The sequence below is a fragment of the Sebastes fasciatus genome, chromosome 20 (assembly GCF_043250625.1).
Source record: "Sebastes fasciatus isolate fSebFas1 chromosome 20, fSebFas1.pri, whole genome shotgun sequence".
NCBI lineage: Eukaryota > Metazoa > Chordata > Actinopteri > Perciformes > Sebastidae > Sebastes > Sebastes fasciatus.
In genome coordinates, this window is record NC_133814.1 from 5,675,864 (window position 1) to 5,693,804 (window position 17,941).

General features: G+C 40.9%; 1 protein-coding gene across 1 annotated transcript in view; it reads right to left on the reverse strand.

Annotated features, from left to right (window-relative positions):
* Positions 1-17,607, reverse strand: part of antxr1c (ANTXR cell adhesion molecule 1c) — a 47,786-nt gene extending 30,179 nt beyond the window's left edge. Inside the window, exons 1-2 of the mRNA XM_074619241.1 lie at positions 16,944-17,607; positions 1,249-1,320 (exon numbers count right to left, since the gene is read on the reverse strand). Of these exons, the coding sequence (XP_074475342.1) occupies positions 1,249-1,320; positions 16,944-17,101 (230 nt within the window). The 5' untranslated portion in view covers positions 17,102-17,607. The remainder of the gene's footprint in view (positions 1-1,248; positions 1,321-16,943) is intronic.
* Between the last annotated feature and the right edge of the window lie 334 nt (positions 17,608-17,941).

The window sequence follows — 17,941 nt, forward strand, 5'->3', positions numbered from 1 at the left end:
CTCTAAATGATTACTGCTGATCTGACATCATGTAACAGTGATGAATAAAAGTGATCATGTATGATAATATTGAGTGTTTTGCCCATTAGCTTACAGTGAAATCTATTGTCAGTCGCTATCAGAATCCAAAGGGACGCTGGTTGCAACAACATGCTGACAACTTACAGTACACAGTAGCATGAGTACATATTTTAATGTTTATTTGTATAGGGACAAGTATGTAACATAAACCGATGCCACACACCACAGCATTTATAGCTTGAGCTAATTTGCCCATCCCTAGGTTTGCAGATGTTTCATTAAAACCAGCAGGTTGAGTATAATGCTCACTGAAAAAGATTGGTTTGCATGTTTAACAGGTGGAATCAATATGGCTTATGCTTAAAAACTAAAAAAGGATGCAAGAAATTATAGATAATGACATAAACCTTTATGACATGTACCCCTAACAGCCAATTATCCTGTTTTCTATCACATAAAGAGGCTACACTGGATGAATGCACTTTATAGTCTGCTTCAGTTTTGTCAATTAGGGACAATCATTCCTCTGGGAAAGTTTTAGTGATGAATACTGCAAGATTTAAAAAAAAAAATGTTTTTCAAGAGGACTAATTTCTATTTGTTTTTCTCATTTCAAGACCTGTATAATAGTCCTATGGAGCTTTTTTTTATCATTCACACTCATTATAAAATGTCAGATCTAATGTGAGTAACATTTAGGGGAAAAAGATCTGAGTTGAGCCACTTAAAGCTGCAGAGTTATGATGGTTTTCGTCAGCCTTGTCCGTTGAAAGCATCCGTCCTTCTTTGCCCTCCTCTAAGTCTTAAGAGGCTGTAAAACCCAAGCTGCTCGTTCACATAGAGACCTTCCAGCCTGTAGTCACTGCCGGTGACCCCACTGACACCAGACGTCAGCTCAGCTACTGCAGAGACAGAAACATCAGCCCGCATGCTGAGCGACTTAGCATATGACCAGCTGTCGCTGTAGGGAGTAGGGACAGATATTTATTTTACTATACCGGGGTGACTGCTGCGTAAAATGTGTGTTTCTCTTTAGTGATCTACATCTCGGGGCTCCAGGAAGTCGAGTACAGAGGCAACAAGGCTGTTACGTTAGTTGTGAAACCTTTCCAAACTTTTCAAATGTTACAATCCACCTATGTAATTCCACTTTTTTTTCCTGTATATTTCATGGGTTAATTGTGTTAGCGAGTATGTTTACATACGTGTTTCTTAAGTGTCTCTTACCTTTTGAATTTCTCAGCTAAATTCTCCACAAAGTAGTAGATTTCCTCCCAGTGATTCTTCACACTGCCAGACCTACAGTAAGACAAGAAAAAAAATCAGTTGTGTTCAGCTGTCATCAATGCCAATACAGTGGTTGAAAACATAACAATAAGAACAAGAGTAAGCAAAGAAAGCTGTGAAGCACATTTACCCTTAATCTAAGATAGCAGATAGCTGAAATGACTGTAGCAGTTGTAAAATATAATTTCTGCATATATCTGTGAGTTTCAAATGATTAGTTCAGCTAGAACTCAGTCAAAAATATCAAGACTTAAGCTATCTATCAGACACACACTAACCTCCATATGGTAGAGCAGTCAAACAAGAAAAATTACAGCTTTGTTAGCCAAAAACGACAGGGGGTAAAATCATCTGCTCCAAAACAAGAACAAGCTGCGGTATGTATTCTGGGCAAAACACAACTGTTTAACTTGTCACAGTAACTTTACTATCTGTCGCAATTATTTGTAACAAAAAGTATTATTTTTTGTTTGTTTTTTAATAGAAGGAATATTACCATTTGCTATCAGCAGCTAAAATGCTTTTTAGCTGTCTCGCTTGCAACCGATGGATAGCTGGTAGATCCTTTATCTGTTACTAAACCTGGAGGGAAGGAAATCAAATCTAAATTTCATAAAGAACCATGGAGCATCCTGTTTTTGTTTATTTGATAGAAGGAATATTACGTTATTCCATAGTTACTATCAGCCGCTGTTACTAAACCTTGGAGGGAAGGAAATTAAACTTAAATTTCATAAAGAACATTGACCATCCCATTTATGTATCACAAACACTACTGGGGGAATAACTTAAAACGATTAGCCTGCGCTGTAAATTAGGGGCCTTTTGAGATAAAAGAGGCTGGTGGCGTGGTCTGGTGTGTAATTTAGCACCCTCCTGTATACTGAATGAGCCCCTGAAGGCTGAGGAAATAGGTCCTGGTCTCCCCAGGGGAACCTCCATAAAACTGGACTATTATAAAAAAAACACTCCCTAAGGAGCCACCTTCATTTCCTCTGGGCAGACCGTGTGTATGTGTGTGTTTGTAGCAATTTTATTAAGTGTGAGCATTAAGGGAGAAGGGCTTCCGGCATGATGTGACCAGTCAGCGGGTCATCCGTTAGCTAACGAGTCGGCCAGAGAGATGACACAAGGGAAATGAGCTAATTGACTGTGGTCAAACTAGAGGCCTGTTTAGAGGATGAGGCTTACTTAGAATACAGTGCACGGCCCACTGAATGTTATTCTAGGTGCTGACTAACTGATGCAACAGGATTAGACACACTGGAACTGGCCAGCATTGATGTGTGGCTGTTTCTCTGTGTGGGACGGAAGGTCAACACCATTTAAATGATCCTCAAGGATTAGCTGGATTTCAATTTATTGGAGAGTTTCCATTGACATGCAGTCCTCCGAGGAGTCTTTACTTCTGTAAAAGCCAAACATATCTTTGTTTTTTAGGTCATTGTTGACCGCAAGAAATCGTGATTTTGAAACAGCTTGCATGGGAGTTAATGGGAACCAGACTAAACACTGACTCTGTTACCCCAGCTCACCTTTTAGTTGTATAAGTTCCCACGACACACAAAATATATCTAATCGTGAATCACGTCTAGACATAATAAACACAATTAAGTATTTCTGGCTTATGGGCTGATGAGATAACATTTGTTCAGTAAATGAGATTACTAGCAACAACGTTTATTTTCTGTACAATGTATTTTGGTTATTTGGATATTTGAAGAAAGAGGAACCGACGCAGCCTTAGTCTTTGGAAAACAGCACCTGCTACGCGGCCAAAACTTGAGTTGGAAATGAATTGTGACTAATGTTATTTGCCTTGCAATTGAGTGTCTCGGAGGTTATACCCTATGGTGTTTTTGTGTTATTTCTTGGAAGCGGAGGGGTAATTATTTGGGCAGGTTGACACAGCCAGGGGATACCAGGGACTTTCCCATCATGCCTCAGTCATTCAAGGCTCTTTATCCTGCCAGAATCTAAATACTCTTTTGGTAGATAGGACAATGTTAGAAAAATACTGTGTTCGTAATCTTCTAGTCCCCAATTTTCCACTTTAAAGAGGCAACAAGAAAGCTTTTTACTGTGGCACAGCTCATTTAATATCTCAACCTTATCTCACAGGAAGGCGTATAAATAGCACACAGTCATTACACAGACATTACACGTGTCATGACAACGCATTTTCGCCTTTTCGTGCATCCTTTTTACGCCGCATTTCGCATGTCATTTGTATGCCACACAATAAAACTACATCCTCAGTTTGAGGCAACAAAACCACTTAGTTAAGTTTAGCAAAAAGGTCATGGTTGGGCTTAAAATAAGTATAAAAGACATACGGAAACAACGTAACAACACGTCACAAAAGTCACTAAAAACGTGACAAATGTCACTAACTTACAAAACAAAACACAGGTCTGGAACACCAATCCGGTTAAAAGTCGAGTGTCTGTTGAACCCATCCACCGCCCCTCCTGCCCACCATAAGTTGTCTTTCTTGCTTTTTATTCTACATCACTGGCTCTGAGCATGGCATATTCATGCAGATAAGTTTACATTAGACTACATGGCGTACAAATGACACGCCAAAAGCAAGAAAGGTGTTTGTATTGCACGCTAAATGCCTTGGGCATTATCGTGGCATTCATACGCCTTTTCGTGCAAACGGGCTGAATATCTGCAAGAGGTTGATAGTGTTGTTGATCAGCGATTACTTTTGCAGATGCTTAACTTATTGTCATTCAAAACTCATCGCCTACCAAACAAAATCTCTGCTGCTTCAAGTATTTCAAGGAGAATCAACACGAGCAACAGTAGCTAAAACTAGAGCCAGCTCATACTCAAACATCATCGACTTAAAATCCAAGAAAAACAAACAGATTGATTGTTCAGAAGGCGGCGAGCTGCTAAAAAGGAAAACAAGTTTCTGAAAACACCAAGAATCTTGCAGAATGAGAAGAGCATTGCACCTCTGCCAAAGCTGGAGCTTCAGGCTCACTCGGGCCACCCATGCCGGTACGTAATATCTAGACCCTGACTCCAAACACAATAAAAGCATCCACAATATTGTAATGTAAGTTTCAGTGTTTTCACTTGTCTAGTCTGGACAGATCAACTAAACATCCCACCTAAGCATTTTCTCAGAGTTATTGTTGATCTGATGACTTGTTCCCCCCACATCAAGGCTGACTGAGCAAAGAAAGAGGACAAGACCTTACAAGCTCAACAAAATCCTCCCAAAATATAAAAAGCTTGAGGTGGAGGAGGAGAGATGTTTAGCTTGGATGTTCAACAAAATGTGCAGCGCAAACAGAAAAAGTCACACGAGGATTGCTTACACACATACACACACGGGCGGCCTCTGACCTGAAGGAGCGGCAGGAGCCAATTTCTTTTGTAAATTGTTCCATTACAGCAACAGAGGAGGAGGAGGAGGGGAAGAAGAAGAAGAAGAAGAAGGTCTGGTGAAACTTTTCTGCAGCTAATAGTCACGTAGAGGTGTGGGGATCATTTTTGAGTATTTATTTAACATCAGGGTGAATCTAAGGACTCACTCCTTTGGTTTTCAGCTGCTTATCTTTATTTCCGAACCACAATGGCTCTTGTTTGCATTGGAACAGCCCAATTGTCTGAGGTGGCTGCAGTCGTGGGACCGAGGCCTAGCTTGCAGTTTCACTCACCTGTCCAAACAGCTTTGGGAAAGGAAGTGGGCCATTTCATTCTATGATTCTTGATGAAACTATTTTATGCGGTGCCTCTTTTCTCCCCCCTAAATCCTTTGATCTAATTTTAATGGTCCGAGTTGAGCCCTCGAGTTCAGCGATTCGGGGTTTGGAAACGGAAAACAAAGGTTTTGAGAGGTGAGGGGCGTTCCACTTTGGCTGACAAAGTGATCAAGCCCCGACAGCAGTTTGAAGTTATGTCATAGCAAATCGTCAAAGCCGAGCGACAGTGTTTTCTTGATCAGACAGATTTCTCGGAGCAAGATGAAGAGCATGTGTCTGGCCGCGCGCCATCTGAGGGCTGAGAGAAAAAGAAGCAAAAGAAAAGGAAGGAGAGAGCAAGGGGAAGATGAAGAGCCTTATCGTACAGTAAATTCATCTGACTGGGAGTGAGATAATGTGAAAAATCTGTTGGCTCTAACGCAAACTTGTCTGCCAGAGGAAACATGCTGATGATTTGATGATAACTTAGGCCAAGATTCTCTCTGACCCGCTTCAGTGTGCTTCAGCCAACACAGCTGGCATACAAAACAGCCTGAAGCATCAACACCACCAGACAACCAAAGCAAGGTGTAAACAACTGATTAAATCACTGTGTGGTTAACATATTTTTATCTGACTTCACTTATTCACTATACACAAAGCTGGGGTGCCCATGTGGCCTCAGGGTTTTAAGGCACTGACCATGAACCACAGTGTCCCTGGTTCAAGTCCGGCTGGGGACCACTGTTGCATATCTCTCCACCTCCTTACTGTTCTCTCTCTACTGCCAACTCTCTAATAAGAATATGAAAAAAGCTTACCATCGACTGAGCTGAGGTTGTGGATTGTAATTTCTTTGGAACCACTGACAGATGTTGGCCTTGTCTGTGTAGATTTATCTTAATCCAGATAGTAAAATGCCAAACAAAATTTAAAACTATCCACAATAGTTGGTAAAAACAGTTTCATTAATAAGACATTAAGGCGGTTTATTTCAGGTTGGGTTTTGGGTTTTGCTTAATTGACAGCCATTCAGCTGTGGTTAATCAACCAATCAACTCAATCACCCAGGCACCTGTTGCTCAAATTAGCATCTACATAGCTCTTGTAACTGGCAAAGACGATCCTAAAGGAAACCAAAACCCAGGTTTGGGCCTAAATTATTATACACAGTTTGGATACTTAAGTCCCTCTGCCGCTACATTCAGTACATTTAACATTCAGGGCAGTGATACTGTTTCCAAAGAGCTGTAGGCACAAAGGGAGGTAATACGCATCATTACTGTTCAGCGATGCTAAACAGACCGTGTCAAGAGGAGACAGGAATTTGCTAAGGGTCTGAGAATAAAAACATCTTCAGTCATCTATAATAATGCCTTTTTCTGCTGACTGGAGGATTTTGCAACTGTTAGTTCTGCGATGAATCAGATGGTGTATGTGTGTGTGTGGGTTGAGGAGAGCATACAGTAGAGTTCAGAGAGGTTAGACAGAGAGACAGAGACAGAGACAGAGACAGAACAGGAAACAGTACTTGTAACTACAGTACAAGTAATGTGTACTCTACATTTATGCTGACCATTTTAAAATAGCGGCGATGCAGTTTTTCTAATTTTCCAGTCGTTCACTGGTTTCTATTTATTTCCATACAGGATGTAAATCAATTAGCCGACTCTTGACGCATTCTTGAACTGTGCTGTGAATCGCATCTTAATGTTCCATCACGGTGAATGCCAAGTCTGAATTAATGCTTTCCAGTGTTACGTTATCATTGCAATGTAATACAGTTTAAGTGAAGATTGATTTAAAAGTTGCATTGCATTATCACATAATGGTTCTGTACTTGTCAAATCAACTTTATTTATATAGCTCAATATCACAAATCACAATATTGCCTCAGAGGGCTTTTCTTGACGTGAAGAGTCTAAGAATAACGGTACATTTCCGAGGGCGTCTCAACGCTTTCTATTCATTTCCTATTGAGAGTAGAAGATGGATGTGTGCAGTGCATGGTGGGAGTGCTGCGGCGAATTTGGACTGGGAGTTGTAAGTAAAAAAAATCTCAACTTTATGCAAATGAGCCAATCCAGCGCAGCCTGGTTCACGAAACTAGGACCAAGCTGTAAAACTAGGCGATGTAGTTCTAAAATGAAACAAGATTCAGCGGTGGCATAGCCTATTTCAAGCTTAAAATGTTTTCAGAAGTAGGTTTTAGTGGACTGTTTAACGCAATAACATAAAGTTTACGAGCAGGCCGCCATGTTTTTTCCTGTTTGAAACGGCGAGCTGAGAACCAGGGACTAATCAAGTGCATTCCATGATAGGGTACGTCACCAGTGGGAAGTGGCCAGTTTAGTGGAGCAGCGAGTCCCCTAGCGTCCTCGCCGGATCTGGAGGACATGCAGTTAATAGAGTGATCCAGGGAAGACGTATTTTTGTGGGCCAACCAGGAATCATCACCCTGGTTCCCTCAACAACAAGCCAATGGGATTTTTCCATTAGGTTTTGGGTTCTTGCAGAAAATAAACTCTGTGGCAAACACAAGTTGATGATACTTTAAAGTTTTGTTCAGCAAGATAATCTTCACAAATGAACACCACTTTTATGATTTTTGAAGTGTGAATGCCATTGCCAGAAGTAAAAAGCTAACATTAGACTGGAAACAAACTACACAATGGTCGCATGAGCGCGAGTATACACAACAAGGCTGTAATGGCGGACGAGTCGGTGGGATGATGTTTAGTAGTCTCGTTTAGCCACTTGTTAGCAACCGCCTTTTTTAAGACACATTAAGGCTTCAAAATGATCGATGCATGTTATGTCGTAGAACAAAACGTTAAATTCTTTTAGGCTTGTGTTAACCACAGACCTTATTTCAGGCATCTAACTAAAAAACAATTCAAAAACCCACTGATTTCAAGATAAGGGTACCGGAAGTGTTAAAATGCTAACTCATTTCCGGGTTTTATGACTCATTCCTGTAGCACCCATTACCCATGCTAGAGTGGCTCTGTGAGGCTGTACTTAACATGCTCACAATGAATACATTTTACCTGCTTACATTCACTTGTTGGTACTAAAAACAATATGCTACAGGTTAGTTGTGGAGATATTGTTAAGATATCTGGACCAAAGTGGTGCACCGACGGACTAAGTTGCTGGTGATAAAGCTTGAAAAAAACTCACTGTAAGCTACTTGTCCAGCACCAACAGACAGACGGACAAAGTCAGCAACTAGCTGGTGAACTTGAAGGAGAATTCAACCGATACAGATTTTCTCAGGAGTTGGTGTAATCCTAGACAGAGCTAAATAGGAGATAGAATATTGAACTTCCATGTGTCAGATGGCCGGAGACACGACTCCAAAGGGATACTGGTTGGTTGGGTGTGAATGGGCAACAACAATTCATATCAACTTAAGGTGATGCGTCCACAATATATCCCTGTGTGCTTCTTCTGCTGCCCCCATGTGTCCAAGCATATTAATTAATACTTTAAGGCTTTAAGGTGCCTTCAAATGAGAAAACAGTTGATGTTTCAAATAAAGCTGATTGTGTGTGTGTCTAAGGGCCCCAAAGCGGACATTTTGAAAGTCAGGGAATTGTTGACTAAGCCTGCAACCCTGTAAATGTAGCAAAGGATATTACAGCTGAAGCGTGTTTTGTTTCAAGCCTTATTTAATTTCTCAACCAAGTCCCCTTTTAACTACCCAGCAAGCAGTTCTCTCCCAGAGGGCAACGGGATGACGGCATGTGGGAAAAAGCTCCGTCGGTCTGAAGCCTTAGCGGCTCTCAGCTTCGTTCTCACGGTTCAAAGTGTCGAAGGAGGAAAATCAAAAAAACTGCACTAAGGAGGCTGTCTGCCATTCCAGCTGGGCCTCGCCACACCACCCCAGCCTGCAGCCAATGACGGTGCTCCAATTTAACTGACTGGGCACAAGGATTTGTTTGTTTAAAACCACTAACCTACTTTTACAGCCATCGCAGAAGTCAAAGTCTTTACTGCGTGATTGCTGAGCTAATGCTGCACGTCTGTTCCAAAACCGGGAAGAATTGTTTGGAAAAAAACGATTTGGTAAGTAGCTGGTGGAAAGGCATGTGAGATGTGTGTCAAAAGATAGATTTTTCTAACTTAATCTGACCACCAAAAACGTACTTTGTCATGCATTTTCTTCTGTAGAGTCAGAGTCATATGTATCACATATTTCTAGGGGTTCTGGATGAGTTAAAGTGGCAATCATTCCCTTTAAAACCTATTGTCTTGCTTTTGTCCCTGGGGGACTTCAGACAGCATGAGGATCATTTAACAATACATTTCTTCCAACACCAGACCGGCACGCTGCAAGAGACAAAATGACAAAACACAGAGCGGGTGTCATTCCACAGCTAGAACGTATTCCACTGCGAGACATATCCAAAATATTTATGGACTGCAGCTGCAGTTTGTTTTTTCCGCTGACTTGCCAGAATTCAGGCAGCATGACCAAACACCCAACCGGTGACTACGTCAATAACAACATTTGCAGCCGTGATTAGTGTTTGGAGTAATAAAGACAAGATGGAAATGACTGTGATTTGGCCTGGGCCTACCACAGAAAGATTATTATAGTGTAACTATGATACTGCAGTAACACCAAGTAGGGCAATGAGGAGTATGATCCATAAATTCAACAGTGATAGCAATACTGTGCCAGAATCCCTTCTAATTTGTGCCCGATCAACATAAATAAGATGCAGTCATCATCAAGAGGTAAACATTAGCATTTGGCCCAAAGGTGAATTCCTTATGAACACACCCAAACCATTCCTCTGGCTCTGTGTTGCATATAAAACAGCAAGCTGCGGCCCGCCCGCTCTGAATCAGCAAATATACATCCTCGTTGGTACCTATGGAGCAGTATATAGGGCTTAAAGGTATACACCAAATCACCACAGTCACTATTTTAAGGCTTACAGTATCATAATTTGACCGCTAAATTTACCGACAAGCAAATCTCATCAAAACTTTTACTGTATTCCCAAAAGTCCTGAATTATTGCATGCGTCATGTGTTTGGTGTTCTGGGTGGGGAACTACCATCAGCCACTGGCTGTTAGATTTTAGACATATGCACATTTTTAGCCAAGCTAGCCGTGTGGCTCTTGGGACTGCTATGTTGAGTGAGTCAGTTGAGCCACCTGGTAACGAATAGGGGTGGGAAAAAAATCGATTCACCTATGTATCACAATGTTTTTTAAATGCCAGAATCTATATATTTGCCTCATTTGAGTCTATACGGAGGTAGAAGGAAGTTACCGCTTTTGTTGTTGTAGTCTGAGTAACGTAACTTCATATCCATTCAACGCTACAACTGTAGAGCACCCATATACTGACATTTATGTGAAATGCATTCAAACGGCCCCCATGGAGCTGACCATGGATGTATAAAGAGAACGGAACTGACGGGATATCTAGCAACGGACTTGGCAAAGTTAGTGGAAATATACACGTGTGACTACGTCCGGTTTTCAAAATAAGGTGTTCAAAGCGGAATTATATACAAAATACATATATGGAAATAAGATTGATTGGATTGTATTCACCAGAAGTATAAAACATTACATCTCTCTTATAAATTAAAAAGAAAATACCACTAATTTGTGAGGGAAATGTCTTTATTCTTTGATTTTTGGGTTGCTGGGAAAACATTTTTATAAATAATGCCTGACAATGACTGATTTATTTGACTTCAGGACATCTCTGAGTACATACATGCTGATAATCAAACATCTTAATGCATTAATTTTAGATATTTTCCAAATTAAAAGTCCCTAGAAGTGTATGATTCAACTTTTACCCATGGTCTACTCTTAAAAAAGTTAGCAAAAACCGCAATAAATCGTAATATCGAGTCGCAATACTTATCGAATCGGCACCCAAGTATCGTGATAGTATCAAATCGGGAGATAGATGTATCATCCCAGCCCTTGTTACTAATATCTAGACAACTATTGTTTGAATTGCCATTATATTTTGTACAAACATTTATTGTTCCCAGACAAAGAGTAACTTTGGTGATCCTCTGACTTTCCCTCTAGTGCCATCATCAGGTCAAAATTTTAATTTGTCCATTACAGACAAGAAACTTATGACATTCCCATCAGCCTCAGCTGTACTTTGAGCTTAGCGCCAATTATCAAATGCTAGCATGCTAACACACTAAACTAAGATGGTTAGCATCATACATGCTAAACATCAGCATGTTAGCATTAACCAGACCCGCCAGATGGTTTGTTTCACAGAACCATCTGAGAAGCCGTCATTGGTTGTTTGGAAAAGGGCAAGCACTTTCAAAAAGTACTTGGCAGGTGATTGGATGAACCATCATCTGTCAATCAAACTCTTGATGAAGCCAGTCAGGAGAAGAGCGAAAACAACTTTTCCATGGAGAAAAGCCTTTAGTGCCGCTATTTGTTCTTCTTTCCATGAAGAGCTACTCTGTTGCTAATACGGCATCTACGCTAACCTCTTCAAGAGCCCCCATTGTGGTTTAGAACGTTGCCTCTCCGTGTCGTCTCACACACGTAAACCACGCCCGTAGCTGCCAGGAGCTCCTCACAGGACGCTGATTGGTCCGTGCACTGGCTTGCCGGACACAAACGCATTATGTGAAGCCTGACAAGATGGATTTTCGTGTGCTATGTTATCCCGCGATTCTCGCAACATCGCGCGAATGCACCATAGTGCATTGAGTGCAGCATGGCTGTATACTTTTAGGTTAGTTTCTGTGTGACTTTATTTAGGTTACAGTAGTGGAGAAATCAGTTAATTAGTGTTCTGTGTCCCGTATAGCATACACCACAACACAGGGAAATATGTCGTTAACTGCGGGTGGCAGGGTGTGGCTATGGCCCAAATGTTCCCATATTGTAGTCAATCAACACATCATTTGTTTATCTTTTATTTGCCATGGGTTTGGAATTGTTCATGTTTTTTCAATCAACAGCCTTGTTTCATTAGGTTTCATTCTTTTGGTTTTGTATATTGTGTCTTTGACCCTGTTTTTCCTCCTTCCTGACCATCATCTGTGTTAGCACTCTCCCATCTACTCCAGCATCTGTATCCTATTAGTTATTAGTGTCTAGTGTGTATTAAAGTCACAGTTTAACACCTGTTCGCTGCTGGGACCTGAAGAGAAAACCAACCTCTACATTTTTTTGGTTGCAACCATTTAGTCCTATCATTGGTTGTTGTGTTGCTGCCCCTCAACCCTATGATGCCCAGTGAGTATTGTAACACCTCTACATTATTTTAGGATATAAATTGAGAATAGTATGTCTCACTAAAAACCCCAATTTTCCAAACCCAGACCCAGATGTCCCAGATTAAAACTGGCAACCATACAGGCATTGGCCTTCAGACTGCAGCCATCTATAATGTCTCAGAGAGCACCATCCTACATGCTCTAGCCATGACGTGACATCATCTGCCCGAGTCAGCAATAAATGCCTTAGGAGTTGACTTTATGAGCCAACGCTGCAGTTATCTGTCTTTATTACTGTAAAACTCGTGACCCTACAACACAGTGCCCAAAGTGTGTTTCTCATTCTTGATCAAATGGAACAATCCCAATTCCATCAGCTTTACCATACGTTTTCTTTCCAGTTTAACACGAACAACCCTATCTGCAGACATGATGTTGATATTGGACAGTTCTGCAACGCCCCAGATAATGTTCAATGAGGATGTTTTTAAATGTTCAGTGCAAATGTTTTCAGCCACGCAGCATGCATGTAGGGATGTCAGTTGGTTGGTCTGTCCACCACTCATTAAACTTAGATGGTTAACATGGTAAACATACCTGCTAAGTTACAGCATGTTAAAAAAAATTAAGCTTTATTTCCATCGTCATATGCATACATGAAATTCAACCTCTGCATTTAACCCATCCTAAGCATTAGGAGCAGTAAGCTGCTGTAAAGCGCCCAAGGAGCAACTTGGGGTTCAGTATCTCGCTCAAGGACACTTCGACATGCAAACAGGAGTAGCCAGGGATCGAACCGCCAACCTTGTGGTTAAAGGACGACTCGCTCTATCCCCTGAGCCACAGTATCCCCATCCCCAAAAATACACATACATGATAAAAAGTGAAGTGAAGCTAAGTGTCCATTACAGAAGAACAAGGTCAACATGTCACATAAGCCAGTATATTTTCCATTACAGTACTTCTTGCTTTCCAAAACTGCAGTAACGTGAACCGCCGAGTGCAAACCATTGTAACGCTGTCCGCCTCGCTCGGAGGTCATCCTCACCATAATAACACTACTTTAGGGAGCAACGGAAGTCAGATGGCAACTGGCGGTACTGCACATAAGCGCGTCGGAGAACCACGGTGGCCTTCAGGTAACGTAAAAACGCGACAGGCTCTCTCTAGAGCCAATGTTTGGTTTGTCTGTTCTGTAGAAACATAGTGGTGCAACATGGTGGACTCCGTGAAGTGGACCCGCTCCCTATGTAGATATGAAGGACTCATTCTAAGATAACAAAAACACAATGATTCTTAGTTTCAGGTGATTATACACTAATGAATTTATTTAAGGATTAAGGATTTACATTTCACCTTGCTACATAAAAGGAACACTACTGCCTACATGGGTACTAAACATTTATGATTTAATTAATATGCTACAGAACCATATTGATGTATTTCCTAAGAGACTGGGCAACTATTACTGATTAAAACAGCTTCAACCACAAATAAGTCGCTAATATTTGACATCCTCTGTGGCCATATGATATAAAAGCTCTATATATAAAGCTCTGTTCAACTATAGTGCTCAGTGTATTCTGTTGTGTAACTCACTGTACATTAACTTCCTGCCTGTCCGATTTGACATGACTTAAAAGACTACTCCAACACCCTCTGGCGATTTACAAGAGAGCAAGACATTCATGCAGGGTTGGAGTCTCAGCAACCAATGATTCACACTCTCCAAAGAGTAGTTATTTGAGCCGATACTGATGATGTCAGTACCCTAATCCTCTGCTATTGTACATACTGAAACCCCTCCTCACACAGCAGAGAGGGCAGAGAGTTCAGACCGAGTCTCATAAAACCAACTCAGGCCTGAGGGATGGTTTTGAGGGGGTCTCTAATGAGCTTCCTCCTATTTGAAGTCCACCACCAATGTCTAAAGCTTGTTAGTCACCCCACAGAGTGGGCACCAGAGCACGCACACCAGCAAACAATAGCATCTGATGTTGAAAAAAAAAAAGAGAAGCTGTTTCCTTATTTGCAGCATGTGTCAGTGTTTACCGCACAGCGCAAGCCAAACGCAGCCCTCCACATCTGGGGAGCAGTCCCGTGTTTTGTGTCCACTTTCTACTCAGGATTTAAAAGCCAGAAAAAATGGCAACGGTGTTGTTAAGTTCAGTGGGTATGGTAAAGGCCCTTAAACTGTCATAGGCGCTAGGACTGGGACGATTCACCCATCTCCCGATTCGTTACTATCACGATACTTGGGTACCCATTCGATATGTATTGCGATTTTTAAGTATTACGATTCTACAAGTATTGCGATTCAATATTACGATTTGTTGCGATTTTTACTAATTTTTTTAACACTAGACCACGGTAAAAAGTTGAATCATACACTTCTAGGGACTTTTACTTTGGAAACTCTCTTAATTAATACAGTAAAAATGTTTGATTTTCAGCATGTATGTAGTCAGAGATGTCCTGAAGTCAAATATATCAGTCATTGTCAGGCATTATTTATTAAAAAAATTTCCAGCAACCGAAAAAATCAAGACCAAAGACATTTCCCTCACCAATTAGTTGTATTTTCTTTTTAATTCATAAGGGGCATGTAATGTTGTGCCCGAATGCTGTTTGTTTTGGTTGACGGATATAGAACGGATATGACGTCACGTTACTCAGACTACAACCATAAAAGCGGTAACTTCCTTCTACCTCCACATAGACTCAAATTTAGCAAATATATTGATTCTGGCATTAAAAAATAGATTTCAAAATTGTGAAAAAAAGAATTTACGATACACAAGTGAATCAAGTTTTTTTTCCCACCCCTAATAACTCCCACTGGGGATCATCAGTGTGAAAAAGCCCTTTAGATAAAGCCATCCATCCAGAGATGTTACACAGTCACAAGTGATGCTAATCAGCAAGCATTTTTCTCTCTCACATCCTCAGAGACAAACACCCTCCCCCAAAAAACAAGCTTTTAAAGGTGCTGCGTGCAACATTTTGTTCGCCAAATTAAGACCACATTTTCCATAAACGCTGTTGCTTCCTGTCCCTTCTTGTTTCCCCTCCCCTTACTGGCAATGCTCCATTAATGCAAGGAGAAGGAGAAGAGCTGATACAGCGATATCCACGTTAGGTACTCTAAACATAAACTAGGTCGATAGAATAGTAGAGTTGTAATGAAGTTTCTCATTGCTCGCAATAAAGGTTTTCCAAATTTGCCCCAATAGCTTACAATGATGATGGTTTATTTAGTTGGTCTACAGTAAATATGGTCATATATATGGCTCTAAAAATGAATGCAACAATGAGCTATAGATAGCAATTTTCTGTGTTTTAGTCGATACTGAATCACAACACGGCACAGAGGATGATTCCTGTATGTCAGAAAACATAAGTTACTGCACTTGAATGTACAGTAAAGGTATTGAAAGAGAAGCAGGCACTCTGGAAGTCTCTCCTGCTTCTCTCTGACATTTTATTTTCTCCCCGGCTGAAGTCCAGCGTTAAGATGTCACACAACCACAGCATTTTTCCTATGTGGGCGTACAGAGAGTGGAAATGAAAGAGTGAACGGTGAGCAGTCACTGAGCAAAGAGCAGAAAAAAGTCCCTTTTGCATGAAATTAACAGCCTCTTTGCCCTTGGGCAGTTTTCTTCTTTTTCAGGAGAATGACAAAATGATGTGGAGGAAGAAGCAGTGGGGTTTTAACTTGCCCAGAAAGACAGAGAGAGAGAGAGAGAGAGAGAGAGATCATTCATTGTTGCATCCAAATCTGCACAACTCATTTTGCTTAATCAGCAAACTGCACTCTGCAAGTCAGCCTCCTCAACAGCGTCATCACACGAGCACGCACAGATGCAGCGATGCTAATCAGCTAGCTAGCTAACTAACATAGCTAACCTAACTAAACTTTTCTGTTATACTTTTATGAAAACTTCATGTTAGAAGCTGAAACTTTGGAATAATTCAGTTTATGTTTGGAAAAATTAGCTTTCCTCAATTAAAGCATTACACAAACCACAATAAAAAATAACAGTAACACGAAAAGTAAATGCAAATATTAGCTTATTTTAGGTGTTTTACTAGCTTATTTTGGGTGTTTTGCTAGCTTCTTTTAGGTGTTTTGCTAGCTTCTTTTGGTTGCTGAGCTAGCTTATTTTTGGTGCTTTGCTAGCTTCTTTTTGGTGCTTTGTTAGCTTATTTTAGGTGTTTTGCTAGCTAATTTTAGGTGTTTTGCTAGCTTCTTTTTGGTGCTTTGCTAGCTTCTTTTAGGTGTTTTGCTAGCTAATTTTAGGTGTTTTGCTAGCTTCTTTTTGGTGCTTTGCAAGCTTCTTTTTGGTGTTTTGCTAGCTTATTTTAGGTGTTTTGCTAGCTTCTTTTAGGTGCTTTGCTAGCTTCTTTTTGGTGCTTTGCTAGCTTATTTTTGGTGTTTTGCTATCTTATTTTAGGTGCTTTGCTAGCTTATTTTTGGTGTTTTGCTATCTTATTTTAGGTGTTTTGCTATCTTATTTTAGGTGTTTTGCTAGCTTATTTTTGGTGCTTTCCTAGCTTCTTTAGGGTGTTTTGCTAGCTTCTTTAGGTGTTTTGCTATCTTCTTTCACTCGCTAAACTGCTGTAGGCTAGTATCCCAGTTGTATTCCTATTATGTCTTTCTGAATGTAAAACAGTTGTGAGCTTGTTTCCACTTACTTATCCAGCACGAAGTACAGGTCGAAGGCGCCCTGACAGGAGCTCTCCTCCTCCTCCTCGTCCGGCTGCTCCGGCTCGCCTCTCACAGATGGACAAGAAAGCAAAAATAATCCCAACAGAGCCAGAACAAGACGCATGTTCAACAAAAGTCTCGCCATAGTTTCTCCTCAAGGGGGAAAAAAAGTTTATTCCTTTATGGATAAAAAGAAAAAACAACTTGAGTGTCTTCTTACATCCCAGAGAGTTAGTTAGAGATGCAACAAAGAGCAGAGAGAAGATGCAGGCGATGCTTCACCGTCTCTGTTGTGTTGAGCTCAGTTCACCATCATGGCCTCAGAGAGATGCTTTCTTTCTCTCAATGGGAATGATCACTAAATAAAAGTTTCGCTTGTTTCAGACTCCGCATGCAAGTTAGCAGGAAAAAAAGTTTTACAAACAGCATTTGCAGAAACCCGGCGCCAATGGGAGAAAGTGATCAAATGAATAGGTTGTGGTTTGCTAAAGAAAATGGGTAAAAGTTTCCTGTCAAAGTGTCAAAAGTGGTGTGAAGAAGCCAAATGAAGCTAGAGTAATGTAGAGCAGTGTTGTTGGAGCTGGAGGAACTGGAGGAGCCCGGGAGACAGACAGACTGGGCTGAAATGGACCAGGTTTCATGTTTCAGACTGAGGAGGAGAGAAAGAGAGAAAGAGGAGGAAAAATGGGTCAAGATCTCGTTTTGCGCCTCCCTCACGTGGCAGACTGGCGCATTTTGCAGGGGAATGATCGCAGGGCATGATGGGATGATAATTATGAGACATATGAAGAGTCACTAGCTTATGCTGAAGCCTATTGTCATAAATCTTAACCACCTTAAAGCTGCAGTGAGTAGAAATGGAGCAAATATGATTCAAAAAAAGTTATTTTTATAAAACGATCACTATATCTTGACAGTATGAGACAAAAAAAAAATCATGTTCCTCTGTGTCCTCCGGTGCTCCTAATGGCATCTGCAAGATTTC